The sequence below is a fragment of the Solea senegalensis genome, linkage group LG8, assembly GCF_019176455.1.
Source record: "Solea senegalensis isolate Sse05_10M linkage group LG8, IFAPA_SoseM_1, whole genome shotgun sequence".
In the NCBI taxonomy this organism is placed as follows: domain Eukaryota; kingdom Metazoa; phylum Chordata; class Actinopteri; order Pleuronectiformes; family Soleidae; genus Solea; species Solea senegalensis.
Genome location: NC_058028.1, coordinates 18,008,413 through 18,027,559, shown reverse-complemented (window position 1 = coordinate 18,027,559; position 19,147 = coordinate 18,008,413). Strand labels below are relative to the sequence as shown.

General features: G+C 40.2%; 1 protein-coding gene across 3 annotated transcripts in view; it reads right to left on the bottom strand.

Moving 5' to 3' along the window:
* Window positions 1–1,139: 1,139 nt before the first annotated feature.
* Window positions 1,140–19,147, bottom strand: part of veph1 (ventricular zone expressed PH domain-containing 1) — a 69,330-nt gene continuing 51,322 nt past the window's right edge. For all 3 annotated transcript variants that reach the window (XM_044031960.1, XM_044031961.1, XM_044031963.1), the window contains exons 13-15: window positions 9,296–9,432; window positions 5,559–5,612; window positions 1,140–5,413 (exon numbers count right to left, since the gene is read on the bottom strand). In XM_044031960.1, coding sequence (XP_043887895.1) covers window positions 5,231–5,413; window positions 5,559–5,612; window positions 9,296–9,432 — 374 coding nt within the window. In that variant the 3' untranslated portion in view covers window positions 1,140–5,230. The remainder of the gene's footprint in view (window positions 5,414–5,558; window positions 5,613–9,295; window positions 9,433–19,147) is intronic.

The window sequence follows — 19,147 nt, the reverse complement described above, 5'->3', positions numbered from 1 at the left end:
TCAGTGTTGGACATGCAAAAAGGTGCAACGGGTCAAATACAGTACAGTCCATAAGCTTAGATGTAATGGTTTGTTTGCAGAATCAATTTACATTCATAATAATCAAGGGAGGGAGAAAGAGAAGACAGATCTGTAATTCACGGTTTGAGGAAATCCTCCCTAAAAATACAAAATCAACAAAAAAAAGGAGAACCTTCCAGTTCTTTTATTGTATACGCACGCTTTTTCATGGACATTCAGGAACTTAAATACTTAAGATGATCACATTCACATACACACAGTCAACGGTTTATGTGCTGATAACTACAGTGTATATAAATAATGTCATTGTCATTGTGCTTTAATGTACTGACAGTAACAGCTCACTCATCTCCATTCTGAAGGACAGATAGATAAATAGACAGATAGATAGATAGATAGATAGATAGATAGATAGATAGATAGATAGATAGATAGATAGATAGATAGACAGACAGATAGATAGATAGATAGATAGATAGATGCATTCAGAGGCAGTTTTCACATTGATAGTTTTATAGTTTTAGACAACTTTGATATTCACAGACATTCACTTGATTTACCAAAAAATAAAAATAAAATAGAGAATCAGACATCACTTAAAGGCAGCAGTAGGATTGTGTCTGACAGTAACCTTTGTTCTACTACATCACACTGAGCTTTCCTAACTTCAGAGGTTCTTGTCCAAACTACCAGTTAATAAAATAATAAATAATATTGATGTCAATATAGTTAAAATATATTGTTAAGGATTTGGCCTTAATTGAGAAGCCCAGTGTTGTGTTTACAAATACTCTGTAGAATAGCAAAGTAAGTATTTGATCCATTTGTAATGCAATGCAATACCTTCAAAGGCCACCAGTGGGCCACAGCTCACATTTTAGGAATCATTGCATGAAATCAGAGTCCTAAAATAGTGAGAGAGGCAGTGTAGTGACAGGGCTGAACAACAATAAGACCAAATATGGTTGTGTTCCACCTTTGGCATTACAAAATCTGGACTTTCATGGATTTTTTTTTTCCGAAAACCAAACGGAAAGGCTCTGCGATCACCTGTGGGCAAACCCACACCTCAGATGTGGCTCCAGATAAAAATCAAAATCAGACATCACACAGAGTAATTGATTTGCTACGGCCGAGTTTAACTGGGTCAAGAAATGCTTGTCATCTGCATCATGATAAGGGACTTACAGTATTTCACCTCAGTATGAAGTTGATGTTTGGGGGGTGGAAAATGAAAAATGAACAGATGGGAGTGACTACAGAGAAGAGGATCAGGAAATCTGAGTAAGAACTCTAGCTCGAAGTTTTACATGTGAGATGTTTTCTTTTTCATCATCCAAAGACCAAAAAAACACTTTTTGCCTCCAACCTCTGAAACGGTTGTTTTTAAATGAAAGGTCACTTTCAGTGCCTGGCTTTTAAAACAAAACCTTTGACTGAACTGGCACCATTTCTTACAACATAAAGAAACCACTAATGTACTTAAATGAGTTCTTAGAAATCTGTGTTCTACACTCAAATATTAAGCAACAACTGAGCGGACATTCTCCATGCAAGGACATGGACTAAACCAAAAATAGCCTCATCCTAATAGCACCGACATTGCAAAAGAACAGAACTCACATCGCCGCACAGATTCATAAAGTTTCTCATTTTGGACAAGAACAAAAAGAAAAGGTAGCGGCACAATATTGTCTGGGCATGTGTGTTGTTGGTCAAAGTTTCTGTAGATGCTGCGCTGGTTTGGTGGTTGAAGTTCTGCAGCAGCATTGGTTTATCCAGTCAGTCTTTACCACTTAATGTACTGAAAGATGTTTTTTTTGTCCATACATTCTAGATAATATTTGTTTGTGTGGGAAAAGACTCAGAATGTAGGTCACAGATTGTCTTGGTTAATCAGGAGCTCCTGGCTGCACCTGTGTTCTCCCACAGCTGAGGACAATCGACCTGATTGTGAGGTGAGGTTAAAGATTCTCTGCTCACTTGATTTTTGTGTCTCCAAATGGTTCTTTTTAGTCTGTTTTTACTGAAAATACGAGTGAAAGTATGAGTTTTCTCCTATTGGTCTTTTTTTTTGTTTCCCCTCCTGTTCAGTGACTTGAAGTTTACTTTTAATTCCTTGTTTGTTGTTTGTTCGTCTGTCATTCTGATAGAACTATGTGGCTGGCTTCTTCCTTTAGAAAACCTTACAGCCAGGTTTGTTTAAGTGACAACACATTAAACAGATGACTGTAGTGGAAGGTGTTGGTAAAAAGGGAATCTTACCTTTTATATGTGGAGCACAACACACTGATAGAAGGCCACCACGCTGAGGTCCACTGCACTTTATAACAAGCTTTTAATCAGTTGGAATGAAACGATAAAGGATGACAGGATCATTTTGTTGAGCAACAAAATGTGTCTTTGGAACTATAAACACAAGACTATTTATGACTATAAAAACAAGAGCTGATGTGTAGCAGTTACTGTACCTTCTCAACCCTTTCTCTAATATCAAACCTCTTCACCTTTCCACTTGTCAGAAAAAGTGATTGCAGCTCCAACCTTGTGAGCTAAAGCTTTAATGTTGTTGCTCAAATTCAGGCCCCTTGACATTCGTCCCTCATCCTTCTTTTTAAAATCGTTTAATTGAATTAGCTCCACGTGTGTACCCATGGGTAACGCCTCCCTCTCCACTGGTCCTGCAGTTTAAACATGCTATATGGTTTATCTATACCCTACACCCTCTCTGAATTACAACTATTTATCTATGATGACACGTGAGATTCAACTGCCCGGAAAAAAGTAGTCACAAAACATCTTATATCTATTTTAGAGACTTATCGCCTGTATGACATCTTTCAATCAGGGTTTTCGTCAACTGCATCCAACAGAAACAACCAACAACAGTTCAAATGTGACAAAAAACAGATTCTTTCCAGATTAGATTCAATGCTTCAAGTGTCTTACATCTAAACACCTTTTTGCACGTGTCAACAACAACAACAGGACATGTAAGATAGATGTACCTCACAAGATGTAATTCACAAACAGAAGCACCACAGCAGAATTAAGCAGCAACTGAGCGGACATTCTCCATGGAAGACATGGATTAAATTGTTGCAAACATTTCTCGTTCCAAAGCCAAATAAAATAGCCTAATCCTTATAGCACCGAGATCCGACCACTGCACAGATTCATAGAGTTTCTCACTTTTGCTCAGATATTTTCTGGGCATGTGTGTTGTATTAATATGTAATTATTGAACGTGTGGTTGTTCTGAAGGCAAACTGCCACTAAATAGCAGAACATTACAGATTTTTTTACAAACAGCTCCTTAAAGTCATCATGTGGATCCTGAGACATCCACAGACATATTGTTAGTTTTGATCTACTGAACAAAAAGGTGCAATACATGTTTAAACCACTCCAGTATGGGGTTTTTAGTTAATATTTGTTTGTGTGGGAAATACTAAAGGGTCAAAGACTCAGAATGTAGGTCACAGATTGTCTTGGTTAATCAGGAGCTCCTGGATGCACCTGCGATCTCCCACAGCTGAGGACAATCAACCCGATTGTGGGGTGAGGTTAAAGATTCTCTGCTCACTTTTTGTGTGGTTTTTGTGTTCTTTTTAGTCTGTTTTTACTTAAAATCTGTGGTAAAAGTATGTGTTTTCTCTTTTTGGTCTTTTTTTGTTTGCCCTCCTGTTCAGTGACTTGTAATTTACTTTTAATTCCAGTTTATTTGTTCATCTGTCGTTCTGATGGCTGGCTTCTTCCTTTAGAAAAGGCTTTAGAAAACAGCCAGGTTTTGTTTGCTGGGTAAATGTGAAAATACAGTAAAATGATGACTGTAGTGTTGGCATGAAATCCTTAAGAGTTCCTTAAAGTCATCATGTGCATCATGCTGAGTCTGAGTTGTGAGTCTAATCCTGAATATGAATGCAGACAGCATTGTGGGTGACATTTTACCCTCCTCCATGGTTTTTGCCAGGCTGTTGCAGTGCAAGCCAATGAATAAATGCAAACAATTGATTGAAACATTGATTCTGACATAGAACCATTCACAAATTGGAATTGATGATCGGATTTCTGTGTCCACACAGACCTAAAATAAATCACATTTGAGTCACACCTGCGTGGAGTTGAGTCAGCCTGTTAATCTGAATGTGGCCCATGATGGCTGCAGATGGAGGGAAATGCTCTTTGTCCTCAGTGTCTGACACAGATGATCATGATATTTTATCAAGAAACTAAAGTCATTGGTGGGTATCTCCACATCTGCTCTGGATTGGTTCTCACCCTTTTTGGTTAAAAACAAAACAAAAAAAGCTGCGAGTAAATGAGTGAATGAAATGTGTCAAAGGGTGTACCCTTCATTTCGCCATTTGTCAGCTTATCTGTCAGCAGATTTGTCAGGAGCAGAATATGGGAGAGCACTTCTGTTGGCCATGGCAAATGAGAACAGTGAGACAGGAAATCTGAATGATGTTTGTGAACAGATGGAGAAAACTCGTCTGTAGCCACAGCATCTGTTAGTGATCCTGAAAAAAGTCAGTGTGACTGTATAAAAACATTTGCGAAAAGTTGACGTCAGCTCGTTATTAGAAAGTTGAGAGTTCAGAGCAATGTTTCCCTTAATGTTTGAAACTTTGGTCTTGTTTAATACAAACATTTGACAGTGAAATTATTGCAACACATATTTTTTATTAGATCTGTTAAGACCTTTATTGCTAAATCAAAGTTTCTATAGATGCTGTGCTGGTTTGGTTGTTGAAGTTCTGCAGCAGCATTGGTTTATCCAGTCAGTCTTTACCACTTAATGTATTGAAAGGAGTCAGTTATTAATGATGAAAGGATGAGAAATAACATGGTGTAACAGTAAATATAGTAAATAACACCGTTCTTCTATAATGCTGGTATTGCTGGTTGAATACGTCTGATTTCTAAAAAGAAAAAAAAATCCTAAAAGAAAAATTAAATACTGCATTATATTTAATAACTTTTGAATGGTGCTTCATCGTCACTGGAATAGAAGGTGTGTACTACACAAAGTACACATATAAAGTTATAGTTACAGTGTTACTGGCAGTGTGTTTCCTCTGAGTGAAAACACTACATTTGTTTTTTCACAGCTCTGGTATAGGTTAAAAAAATAAAATAAAAATAACAGCTCACCACGAGAAAATACATTCCTCAGTGTGAGTTTGCGTCAGCATCTGTGTCGCTCTCACAGGTACGTGGTGGCCTCTCTGTTCTCTCTCTCTCTGGCCTGAGCCACAGCCACGTTGATGCACTGCAGCCACTCCTCTGTGTGTTTCTCGTCCTGAGCTTTGAGCACATACGTCTTATTATCGGTGAAGATCTCAAACGCCCGCGGCAGACTCCGATCTCGGCGCTTCTTGGCCACGACCTATAGAAAGCGAGGAGAGGTGATGACAGTGAGACATTACGTTTTCCTCTGTTTTCTCTCTCTGTGATACCTTGGTATATGAAAATGAATGTTGAATGAAGGAGAATACGCCATTGTTGTCATGATGACTTGATTAACTCCTCACCTTGACACTCTGCACTTTACTCAGCTCGATAGGAATGTCATCCAGCTCATCTTTCTGTGGGCAGGACAGACAATAAATGAGTAAAGTGCTTACTAAGGTAATTAGGCTTCATAATTCATGGATTCATTGTCTACCACTTTATCAACACATGAGGGTCGCGGGGACACTGAAGCCAATCCCAGCTGACAAAGGGTGAACGACGGGGTCACAGCCTGGACAGGCCGACAGTCCATCACAGGGCAAACATATAGAGACAAACAACCATTCACGTTCACACTCATTTTTGAGTGTCCAGTTAACCTCTGCATGTTTGTGGACTATGGGAGGAAACCAGAGTATGAGGAGAAACAAATACACCCACGAGGAGAACTCCATGCAGAAAGATCCATGCTCAGACCTGAGCATTTTTTTTTTTGCTGCAAGCCACTATTCCACCGTGTGACCAAGGTCCATCCATTTTCTACCGCTTATCCGAGGTGAGGTCACAGGGGTAGCAGCTTGAGCAGAGAAGCCCAGATTTCCCTCTGCCCTGGCCACATTGGCCAACCCTTCCGGGGAATCCCGAGGCATTCCCAGGCCAACTGACTCCAGCGAGACCGGGTCTTCCCTGGGACCTCCTTCCAGTGGGACTTGAGGCATCCTAACCAGGTGCCCGAGCCACCTCATCTGGCTCCTCTCGATGCAGAGGAGTAGCGCTTCTACTCTGAGCCTCTCCCGGGTGACTGAGCTTCTCACCCTATGTCTAAGAGAGACACCCTGTGGAGGAAACCCATTTCGGCCATTTGTATTCGCGATCTCATTCTTTCAGTCACTCCCCACAGCTCGTAACCATAGGTGAGGATAGGAACTGACCGGTAAATCGAGAGCTTCACCTTTCTGCTCTGCTCCTTCTTCACCATGACAGAACGATGCAGAGCTTGCATTACTGTACTGATCCGTCTCTGAACCTCCCGCTCCAGTCTTCCCTCACTTGTGAACAAGACCCCAAGATAATTAAACTTCTCCACTTGGGGCAGGATCTCACTCCCGACCCGGAGAGGGCACCTTCTCCGACTTAGGATCAGATTTGGAGGTGTAGACTCTCATCCCAGCCACTGCACACCTGGTTGCGAACCGCTCCAGTGAGAGTTGAAGATCAAACGAACAGGACTACATCATCCGCAAAAAGCAGAGACCCAATGCTGAGCCCACCAAACCGGACTGCCTACACGCCCTGGCTGCGTCTGGAAATTCTGCCAATAAAGGTTATGAACAGAATCGTAGACAAAGGGCAGCCCTGGCGGAATCCAACCCCCATTGGAAACGGATCAGACTTACTGCCGGCAATGCGGACCAAACTTCATACAGTATACTACAATTAAATAGATAAATACAGTAGGATAAAGAGGGAATGAAAACATTCTGCATGGCTAAAAGGAACAAAGCACATGGCCACATACTGCATGATGGAAGAAGACAAATACACATTTTTAAACAAAGTGAATCCACATTTTGGTGCACTGTGTCGTTTGCCAGAGGGTAAGAGCTCATACTCAGTGTGACGGACATGCGATGGTCAGCCAGTGTCCTCTGTGCTCCTCGTAAATGGCTTGAGGGAATCGTTGTTCTTCCTTCTTCCTTCCTTCCTTGTAATTTTCATGGCAGTCAGGAGAAGTGGAGCCACTTTATGTTTTTAATTAGTTACCATAATGTGATGTGAATTCAGTTCAAACCCGCCGTTAAACAGCTCTTAAAAATATAACTACCACACGATTTTAACACCCACAACACTGTGTGCTCGTGTTGTTTCCAAACCATCTGCAGGACCAACAGTTAGACTTTATTGTTCTGCTGAATTCTTCAGCTCTGTGTTTTACCCCCCTGTCTGTTGTAATTCTGAATGTGTGCACTTGTACGTCAAATTGCTCCAGTATAGCACCGAGTATTTTTTATCCCACATTTAGTCAAGGTTGTGGTCGTAACCACATAACCAGAACTAGCTGCAGGACTCGAGGCGACTGTCCACATCCTCTCTGAAGGATGTGACTGTTAAAAAGTTTTACAGTTTTACCTCCAGGCTGAGTGTGCTCAAAGTCCCACGGAGGACCAAAATAGACATCATTATTTTAGATAAAGTACAGTCGTACTAAACAAACTGTCTCATCTTTGTAAATGGCAGTATATTCTGTACTGAGTGATTTTGTAACTTATAGGTGGGGTCGGTGATCATTTTCTGGAGCATTTTTACTGTATTGCTTAAAATCCTCTTCACGCACTTCACAGTTAATTAATGCATTGAATAATGAACAGTCTGAATTAATTAACTGGATCTTGATACATCAATAAAACTGTTGTTGCCCCCTCCCCCCTATACTCATGCCCCTCTTCGTGCAAGAGCATTTACTTTGGAAACGTTTCACAAAGCGAGTGCACGAGGACTCTCCAAAGTGCAGTATAGCATTATTCTGAAAAAAAATAATTAATGTTTGGAGGCAAGCAAAATGCAGCTGAGCAAACAACACATTACAATAAGCATTCATTTTTTAGTACATGTTTTATCAGCTGGTTGAATTCTTATTAAAAAAGTAAGATGCTCATCTCAGCTTTGTGGGTCACTGTTCATTTAAAATGAATTTTTTGTGTGGTTCTTAATTTCAACTCTCCAGATGGGAAAAAGTCTTTCACAACATATTAACCAGCTCCACAACATGCTGGCAAACACAAACTGCTGCGAGAACACAGACACAAAACCTTTCCAATGTGTGGCTGCTGTAAAAGGAAAGAGGAAATCATAACCATTTGGATGGGAGCACAAAGACTATTGTTCACAGTGACAACAAAAAAAAAAAGGATAGAGAGAAGTCCTTCTCTGTTTCCAGGTATTCCTCTGTGATGCTTTGCTTTAGTTTTTGTAACTTGAGAGAACAACCACATGTCTTGGCTGTGAAAATGTTAATCATGACTAATTATTTCACTCTTGGTGACTGGCGTGAGACCAGGACATACACAGTGTGCGGCCATCTTTAGCACACACAGTTACATTATTGTGTCAGCCAGGAGTTTGACCCTGAAACTTCTCACCTCTAGCTTCAGCCACGTGTGTTCAGGCACTGCGTGTGACCTGCGCTTAATACTACAAAACTGCACTAAAACTTCCACATCAATCAGCGTTTCCCCTTTCGTCAGCTGGTTGAAATCAAACTTGACCTTACGTTTGCACAAAACATTGTCAGATCTCTGACCTGAGCTTGATTTCGCACACGCTGCTTACTCTCCATGTTTTTGATTAAGCAAACTTCTGTCTCTGCAAACAGTGCTCGGCTCTGTGACCTCAGCCTTTGTTTAACCAATGGGCAAGTCAGCAGCACACAAACAGAGGGGAGCAGGAGGGGAAACTCCTCACCTATGCTCAGATGAGAATAATCAGTCCTTCTTTTACTCAAACACACTGTACTAAGCAGTGCCTCTTTCTCTGTGTTTACATTATGGAGGGGGAGAGTGACTCATGTTGCAGCATCATGCTTTGGCCCTGTCAATCCTTCCTGGGGCCAGTCACTGACACAGTCAGATTCACCAAATGCTCCTGAGGGACACTTAAACCTATCACAAAATGGGATTTCCACTGTTTTATACAAAGGATCATCATGTTGTAAATGATACGGAACAGGAAAACATTAAGGACGGTTAAATAATTGAGAGGAAAACTGTGCGTGTGCATCTGTGAGTGAATAAGCATCTTTTTTTCGTTGGCTACGTACTGATTTGCCCCTGCGGAAGAGGAGCTGGTTTCCTGCCAAGGTGAAGTAACGCGTTTTCCAGCGCTTGATGAACTTCCAGCGGACTTGTTTTTCCTTCAGCTTCCCCTCAATCAGAGGCTGCCCCTCCTTGTTCACGACTGTGGGATGACATAAACAGAGTATTACAGAGAAATAGAACTTCAAAAGAAGACATTTACGTCACAATAGTGATAAGTGCATGGCTTAATCAGAGGTGACGTCAGCACAACGCTGTGTACATGAGCAAAGATGATAGAAAATTTAAGAATTGTCAGGTACAAGCCAGGTGACAATCATAAAGCCCCCCTACATGTTAAAATGATATTACACCTGGCAGGAAATGTTTTATTTAAATTGCTTTCTGTTGTGTTTATTACATCATAATATACTAGTGCAGTGCCCGTGCAAAATCTGTTTTTGTGTGTGTTTTTAGTAATTGTTGGTATATTCAAAGTTCAGTGACATTTTCATTTGTGTATGGTAGAAAGCAAATACTGATAGTGACTTAATAGCATACAATAAATATGGAAAATTTAACTATATGCTAGCATAACAGTTGGTTGTCACTGGGATGCAGAGCTAGAGTTCAGTAGGGTGACAGCTGCAGGACAGAAGCTTCCTCTGAACCTGCTGGTTCGGGTGCACAGAGACCTGGAACGCCTCCCGGAGGGGGAGTGGGGTGAACAGTCAGTGGTTGGCACTGCGTTCGTTGTCTGTGTGAGTGAGAGGGGGAGTGGCTACAGTAGAGCGGTGAAAGCCAATGTGTGCTTGTTTTAGCGATATATTGAACGATATCTCTTGCATAGCTTATACAAACACCGTCAAACTGCCCGTAGCAAGACACCTGTAAAGTTTGAAATCCATCGGACCATTGGTTCAGGAGATAACACACGAGTCACACACAGACGTTCCTGGAATTTATAGATAGATATCGTAGCATTAAATTGTTTGTAATCTTAAAATATAATGCTGCTGTCATTAACAAAGAAACTATGAGGAATGTATTATTATGGAAGTAGCATAACATCTAGTGTGATAGTGTTCTTTGGTTAATACAACATGTAATGCAAGAGAAACACCCAGAATGCATTGTTAGTGTTCCCAAAGCCTGCACCAAATAAACAGCTACAATTCTCCCCACTGCTCTGACATTTCTATCACTTAATTACCACAAAACTGCTAAATAAAGCTTTCTGCTCTGCTCTGCACGTAACTCACTCTCACTTGTGCTTCCTAACGTTTGCAGTATTTTGAAACCTTGAAGCACTTAAAACTGCATTTGCATGAAATTTACTAAAACTTCTCCACTTCCAGGGAACATGGTTGTTTTTCATTTTAAATCAACAAAAGCCTTTTGTCTTTCTCTCTCTCACACACACACACACACACACACACGTGTGAGAGTGTACTGTAGGGGAGAACTCCCACATAGAAGCTTCTCAACTGCTGTGATTAGAAACAACCTCATCAACCTCCTTGACTGAGTCGGATCATGTTCCAGTTTGAGTGTTTGTGTATGCGTCTATAACGACATGACATTGGTAATGTTTTCCTTTATGTATGGATGATGTGCTTGAGTACCTGCTCATTTTGTCCAATTCAATTAATTTAAATGTAATTACATTGGTTAGATGTAGGAAGTGAGCAGTTGTTTCGGCACTGGTGTGTACTTCGATGGTGTTCGCCCCCGGGGACAAACGATGACGATGACTAAAGAGAGATTTCCACAATCTGATAAAGTGTATGTGTGTGGTGTATCTTTGTGATTCACAGAGATGATTCACAGAAGTAACTGATGCCAAACTGGACAAATTAAAGTTCATCCCAACACAACCTGAGTCAGAGAAGAGAGGAAGCTCTTTGTTGCCACAAATTAATACAGCCATTTAATGACTAATCCACGTCTTTTTTATCCATACACAGCATTCATTCATTGACATAATGCATTGACAAGCCCTTATCCTAACCTTAACCTAAACCCAATTCTAACCCTAACCCTAAAACCAGGTTTTAACCCCCCAAAAAGCACTTCAAACATGTGAGGACCAACTAAAATGTCCTCACTTCCTGAGGTTTACAAGTTTGTTTTGGTCCTCACAAAGAGACCCATACAAGAACACACACACACATATTCATACAAGTCTCTACTGTATATGCAGCGATATTTTTCTATCACATCCATTCCCACGCTGCCCTGACGGATGCTGGGACTGGGAGTGATTTGTGATGTCTTGCCCACATTTCATTTCAGCATGTAGACTACAGGAACCAGGGGGATCAAACCACAGACCCCCGTGGTGAGAAGAAGACCCGCTCTACCTTTTCATTCTTAGCTGCCCCCCATTTCTTTGAAACACGGTCCAACTACATTGTGAAACATGATAAAGACTTTATGTCAGGGTCTGAGGGTTTGATGATGAATTGAACATGAATAAGTAATAACAATAGAAGAAACATCTCTGGGCGAAAACTAAAATAATAACTCTTGAATAAGTAGTTTATTCACACAAATTTAAATGCATCTTCTTGCTTATATCTTGTGATATTCAGGCATTCTTGGATTGATTATGTTGTAAAAAAAACAACAACTCTTGTTTTCAGGGAGTAGAATAAAAAAGGGACTCTTTGATTTTTCAGATAACAATTCTAAATGTTTAGAAAGTGAAGTTATTGATGTAACTTAATTAGGGTACCGCTTAATTATGTTTATACAGTACGTTAGATACTTTACTCATGATTCACCAGGCTACCGAGAGTCTGACTCACGCAGCATTCCTACCGAACAGCTTTCAAACTTCCTGTCGGCCACTTGCAGAGAAACATTGCTCATTTCAAACTGGACACATGGGGGTTGCCAGCTTGTCTGTGTCCGCAAACAACATATTTCTTATTTGGGATTTGCAGAAGTAAACTTGTCTGTTGCATAAATCATCGAGCGCCGTGCTGTCACTTTGCTCTGAAGTTAACACCTGGAAAGTGATGCCCGAAATTTGTGGTCAGCCTGAGGCGTGTGCTGGAGTTCACAACCCCTTATTCAACACACACTGATGTCAAAAAAAAGAAAGAAAGAAAAAGGTTGCAAAACACACACTGAGCCACAAACTAATGCTGTGGACGCCAGTGCAAGCTAAATAAACACAAAATGCTTTTGTCCAAAACCTGCATGTATAATATGAATAAGTGGTTTCTGTTTCAAGTAAAATCTTGCCATCCATGAGGAGCCTGGAGCTTTCTCTTAAATGTGACAATAATAATACATATACTACTGAGTTTTACAGTAAAGTGCTCCGACAAGACAAGCTCAATCGATGTTCATTTGCATATGGGGTGCAGCTTTGCTGCCTCGGGAGCCGCATTCAATCAAAGGATTTTACAGGTTAATGTCAACTTAAGGTAAGTGCTGTCAAAAGAGGTTCAACGAGTTATTAAATCCAACAGATCCATTACTTTTTCCACCAGCACTGTGAATTGTTAAGGGGTGTGTCCAAGTGCCATATTGAAGATTATAGCTTAATTCATTGTAACGCCGAGTTATTACCTTAACCACATTGTGTTTATGTATAAATGTGACACAGACTATGTTCAAATCACAATTTATGACAAACTGATCCTGAAAGAGAACCAGCAATCCATCCTGAGGGAGATCCTGACTTCATCTTACCTTTGAGTCTCATGTTTCTATCACTGAAGATGTGTATCTTCAGTCTATTGCAGGCTAACCCTAACCCTAACCCTAACCCTAATCCTTATGATTGTCACTGCATGTTTTATGGGCCTTATCACTATGTCTGTATCACCATGACAACTCATCTTGTGTCCTGTAGGTTGTAACAGAGCTATGTGGTTTCAGCAAGAGCCCAGCAGACACACTGACTCTGGGTGAATTCTGGACGGGACACGATATGGATATAATTCAGCAAACCTTGTTTATCGTGTCACCATGGTGACGGGGCCTGCGCGGTGATAAAAGCAGACTTCACACTGATGCTATGATGTCTGTGAGTTGTGAGCTCTAAGTCTATGAATAATCGGGCCACATGGAGAGCAATGAAAATGTGAAGCTCCGCTGTCTGGTTCGTCCCCACAACGCCTACGCAATTACTTTTTTATTGTCAGGCCACATTTGACAAGTTATGGGAGTCACAGAATTTCAAAACTGTAACACGAGTCAAAATGCAACACATTTACCAGAAACAGCTGTTCCCCCCCAAATTACACCCTCAGGTCCTCATATAAAAAGACCGTCTTGCGTCATATGTGTCCAGTTGGTTGGGTTTTGTAACGTATGTGTGTAAGTGTGACTCAGTTGACGGAGTCTAGGGTTTGGTTCGGGAATAACAGCAGCAAATTGAGCCCTGAGGTGAAAATGATGGTTGTAAACCACAGACAGTACATGAAGTCTTGTTAAAAATCAATTGTAGTAAAAAAAAAAAAGGTTTTTATTAGAAGCAAGTCCCCCACTCACCTCCCATTAATTAAATGCTAAGTATACTTTTCAAAAAACAATTTTTTCACTGCTTAAAAAAAATGCTGATATACATATGTCACAACCTCTGCTGTAAGTACAGGTTTTTTCACTTCCTCTCCCCCTCTGTGAGTGTGTGTGTGAAATGTTCAGCCATAAAAGATGATTTAACAAATTAACTTTATTATTTATATAATAATAATAAAGTCCAGATAAAGTCAGCCTTGATGCCAAAACTGTAATTCTTGATATTTCATGCAGCTCAGTAACCTTTGATTTAAGAAAGTGGTAATGAATATTTTTGTAATTTATTTATCACCATTAATAGGTTTAAATGTTGAATGTTAAATGTGCAGTAATCAGACACTCAATAAGTCAACGTTTCACTGTTCCCTCTTTGACAGGTAGAGGCCGCTCAAGGGTTCAGGTTTTTTTTGTAAAATGATTAAAAAGCACATTTGAAGTAATATTGTGATAAAAGACATTAAAAGAAAATGTTCTATTCTGTTTTTGTTTTTCAAAAATAACCAGAAACAGAGGTCCACTGTTGGGTGATGTAGAATGACAGTCCCCTGAAAGCCTGGTAAATGAGTGTGTGTGTGTGTGTGTGTGCTCCTCACCTGGCCTGATTAAGCTCCACACCTGGGTCCAATCATCTCCAATCACCTGGCAGTACAAAAACCTCTACCCATGCTCAGTCTGTTCAGTGAGCCCAGTGGCAGTCGCTCTCTTTGGCTGCGCAGTATTTTATCTTGTGAGTGTTTGTCAGTGTTTTTGTGTCTGCTGATATGTTTACTGTGCATAGATCTCTGGTTTTTCACCACCTCCTCAGTACATTCACTATTCAACTTGTTTTGTAGTAAAAAATTATTCTTCTGTTCAGTTTTGGGTCCAAATCAAATTCAAAAAACACTTTGTTGAGACAAACACACACGTGACCCCCGTTTCCTCATACATCGAAATGAAATGAAATGAAATTAAATGACATGACATGACATGACATGTGCATAGGTCAAATCATTTTGTTCACTTCAGTTTATTTCATACTAACTAATCAAGAATGCAGTTTAAATGTCAATTTTATGGGGGAAAATACTGTTTTGTGACTTAGTAAAGTTAACAAATTATTACTAAAGTGCTGATGCTACACCAGACAACCAGGACTCTGCTATTCCACTTTAGTCTGGCTATCAACTGTCTGAAATGGCCACTGAAGTCAGACTTTGGAAAAATGTGAATAAAACTTACATTTCAGTGGCTTTTAATGAAAATGGAACATCAAGTTCAAGTTAGCTCAGACATGAAACAGCAAGACAAACATGACTAGATGATATGAAATGTTCAGACGACAGGTTAAACTGCGAAGTTGGAAATGTGTTTTTAAAAGAAGCTGTGGTGAAAGTTTGAATATGGAAGTGACCAAGTTACACTGAGGTGGTTTAGTCCATGTAGTTTGTTCTTGGGAGCGGTTTCCTCACAAAAGAAACCTGAACCCAATGTTGCCATGCTTAGCGTGAACATAATGCAACTGTACATATATCTAGAATCTAAAATTGTGTACTCCATATTCCCTGTGTTTCGCCGTCTGGACATGAGAGCTTCATAGATTCAAGACATAATGTTTCATTATGACCAAAACTCATCACCCATGAGAAAAGTAAATCCACTGTGACAAAATCTCCTGAATTAGCAGCATAATTCCTGGTATGTTCAGCATGTCTCCAGTGACTTAATGATAGTGAAATGATGGAGAGTACTGCTCAGGGTTTTCCATCTTTTCAGACAGAGGATTTGTCTTCCAGGCACAAGTTAATGTCAGTGAGGCTTAAGAGAATTTGATTCCGTAAGCATATTTTCACAACTGTGTCTTTTGAATGCCAAAAGTCCAGAATTACAATTCTCCTTCCCCCCCCCCTTTTTTTTTTATGGCTATTCATAGAAACGAGTTACCTCTTAATGATTACTCGCTGGCAAGTTGTAGTGAAACTACTCAACTGCGACAGAAACGCTGAGAGAACTCAGCCAAATGGACGTGTTACATGTGCGTACCTTCTTCTGGCATGTCCACACATACAGTACAAGCACAAACACACACGACTGCTCATTACCACTCACTTCAAAAGCATTCCAGTCGTTAAACAGTTCAACAGTATATCATAAAGCTTCATAGGGCTGCAGTATCTACTGGCTCCACTTTGGCCTTCACAATGGAAACACTTCACCTTTCTCTCTCTTAACTCCTTTTTATCATTAAAAACACGAGTCTGAGCCACTTGCTCCATGTCAGCAAGTTTTGATTATAGCAAAGGAATGTGGAGCAAGTAAAATGCTGGCTGGCGGCAGCTGGTAAATAAAAATAAATATACACACGGGCCACTTTATTAGGTACACACTTTCAACTATCTTGGCAGCAGCTCACTGTATTTGGGCATGTAGACATGGTTATATCACGCTATAACGTGGCATGGTCGTTGGTGTCAGGGTGGCTCGTCTGAGTATTTCACACTCAACCATCTCCAAGTATTCAGTGAGCAGCAGTTGTTTAAGTGTTAGAGGTCAGAGGAGAATGACCAGACTGGTTTCAAAAAAACTACTCTTTACAACTAAGGTATGCTGACAAACACTTGTGAACACACAACACATTGATCCTTGAAGCAGATGTGTTATATACCAGGCTGTGTAAGGGGTAGTAAACATTTAAATCACTCTGCGTCTGAAGTTAAGTCAGTGTATTGTTTCAGTGCGATGAGTCATCACTGTCACTTACTCTCACTTGACCTAAAATGCTTGGTAGAGCTGGACACTGTTCAGATTTTAGTGGAAACTTTCACAGCACATTAAACTTGTATCATGGATATTTTCATTTTGGTGAAAGACAACGCCACAAACTGTCATGTGCATGACCCATTTGAATTTGTCACTGGTCTCTGTCCAATAAATTCACATAGCCGGATTAGGTAGGATTTTAGAGGGTGGGCGGTGATCGCCATGATTTTAAAGTTGCACGTCAACTGTGTGATTACCCAATCGAAATCTTCATCCAAAGATGCCATTTTCAGTGTGCAGGTTGCCAGCTCGGGGGGCTGTTGTTACCCTGAGTTTCCAAGGGGATTTTGAAAACAGGAAGTTGCCAAGGGCAGACTTTACACACACTGTCGAGATGTCACTACCATAAAAGCTCTGAATGTCTTTCTTCATCAAATCCAAGAACAATCTTACGCTCAATGTCTTGGAAGTTGAGTTGATGCTCAAAAGAATACAGACTGATTTACTACATGTGGAGTGTACTGTATCCTCCAGGTGGAACAAACAGCCCATTAAGTGAGTGAGGTCTAATGTGTGTGTTTTATCATGAACCAGCTTATTTGGGAAAATGTGTGACAAGAAGACATATTACGATATAATAGGGATGGGACGATACGAGTATCTACCGATATTAGTCCTCTACAGTCATTTCAGACCATATATGAACTATGATGCTGTTAACAACACATTGTGCTGAGTCATTTCAAAGATATAATTCTCCAACTGTGCTCCCCCCAAAAAAGAAATAAACTGCTCCAGACATGACTCAGCTAAAATGCCTTTGCTGATTTCCCTTACATTTTTACAGTCTGTGTGCCGAGTGAAGCATGGGACATATAGGACTTTTTGGATTGCAGTTTTACATTTGTATCTGTCTGATATCCAATCCAGAGATTTTGACCAGTATCGCACAGATATCAATAGTGACTGATACTGATTCTGATCCCTAAATAAATAGCATGTCGCTCAAAAAAAGCTGGAGAAAAAAAACACTACTTTTCAACAAGAACAGTTGCCTTTTAATAGTTTTCCATTTTCAGATGGATTTGTTTATCTTGACTAAATAAAAATGATGACTAATGAAACTACTGTTTTTGTGTGTGTATCCACATGCACACACTCTTTCTTTCACACAGTCCCAATGGGACAGTAGAATTTTCACTTTTTCTAAGTCCTTGTTTAATGAAGCAAAACAGAGTTAATCACCCGTCCTTTTCAGCTCCCTCACTGATTACACTGAGCAGCAGAGTTGAAAGAATGACTTTCATTTGGCTTGTGTTCTGTTTGGATTGAGCGGCCTGATGATGTTTGTGTATGTGACGACATGGGTGATGATGATGATGAGACAAAGAAACATGGAAGACAGAGAAAATGAAAAGCTGTGACCCAGACTTAATGACAGCTTACGGCACAATCATGTGGACATTATTTTCACTCGAGGGGATGATGATGATGATGATGTTGATGATGATCACTCTAAGATCACCAAATTTATATCTGAAGACCTGACAACTCTACAGCTGTTTTATTTACAGGTCGTTACTTATTAAGTTGCCTGTCATCTACACTCCTGAGAATTGTAATCTGCCTTTCTCTGTCCTGCCCAAGCAATTTCCTGCCTCTGGCTGTAAATACCTGCTGTTTTCTTATTGGCTGCCGGAAAACAGCATGTTACTGTATGAAACACAGGATTTAAGTACTTATTAGAGGCTCTCTTTTACTTTCAAAAGCTACTCCCTCTGATTTTTAACCTCTTCTTCTTCCTCCTCCTCCATATTTTCTCACCAGAACACATGCCACACACTGCCTTCCTCTGACTCTACTTCTATAACTAATAGCTGCTCCCACGTGAAACTGACGGGAGAGATATGCGCAAATTTAAAGTCTGTTTCCCTACTGTATGCGCTCCTTAGGCTAAACTGTCACTCGTTGATTTACAATACGGACTAATTTACTGTCTCATCGCTCACCTATCATCGCACAATTTGTCGTTTCCACGATCCTCAGAGTAGATTAATGATTGAAAAGCGCCAAGGAACATGAGGAGAGATGATTCACAGCATAAATCAACCCCAGGCATGAAACTTTCAGTAGCACAGAGTACGAAACCCATAGTGTGGATTATGTTTTTATATTTTTGGTCATTTTCATACTGTTTTTTTTTTTAATTGTTTAATCCATAAACCTTGTAGAACACTCAGACATATGACATGGTGGCAGTGACTGCAGTCATTACTGTGATGACTCACAACTATGTGCAATGCACAGAGGCTTTGCCCCATTCTGGGAAAATATCATTTGCCTTGAAGGTGTTTTGAGTGAAAACAAAACATGGATCTCTGCAGCATCTGAGAAACACAACTGTGCCTGAGTGAGCCAGATAAATGAATATGAAAAAAAGAAAAGGTTAGAAATGTAACTCTACTCTGTTCGTCCAAGCCGATGCTGTTAATGTGTGTGCTAAGTTGTTCCTAAATGTGGAAAGTGTCACTTGACCAGAAAATAACAGCTTTTTGCTTCATTTTGTATTATTTTCACAGTATGTTTTCAATATTTCTACTTTG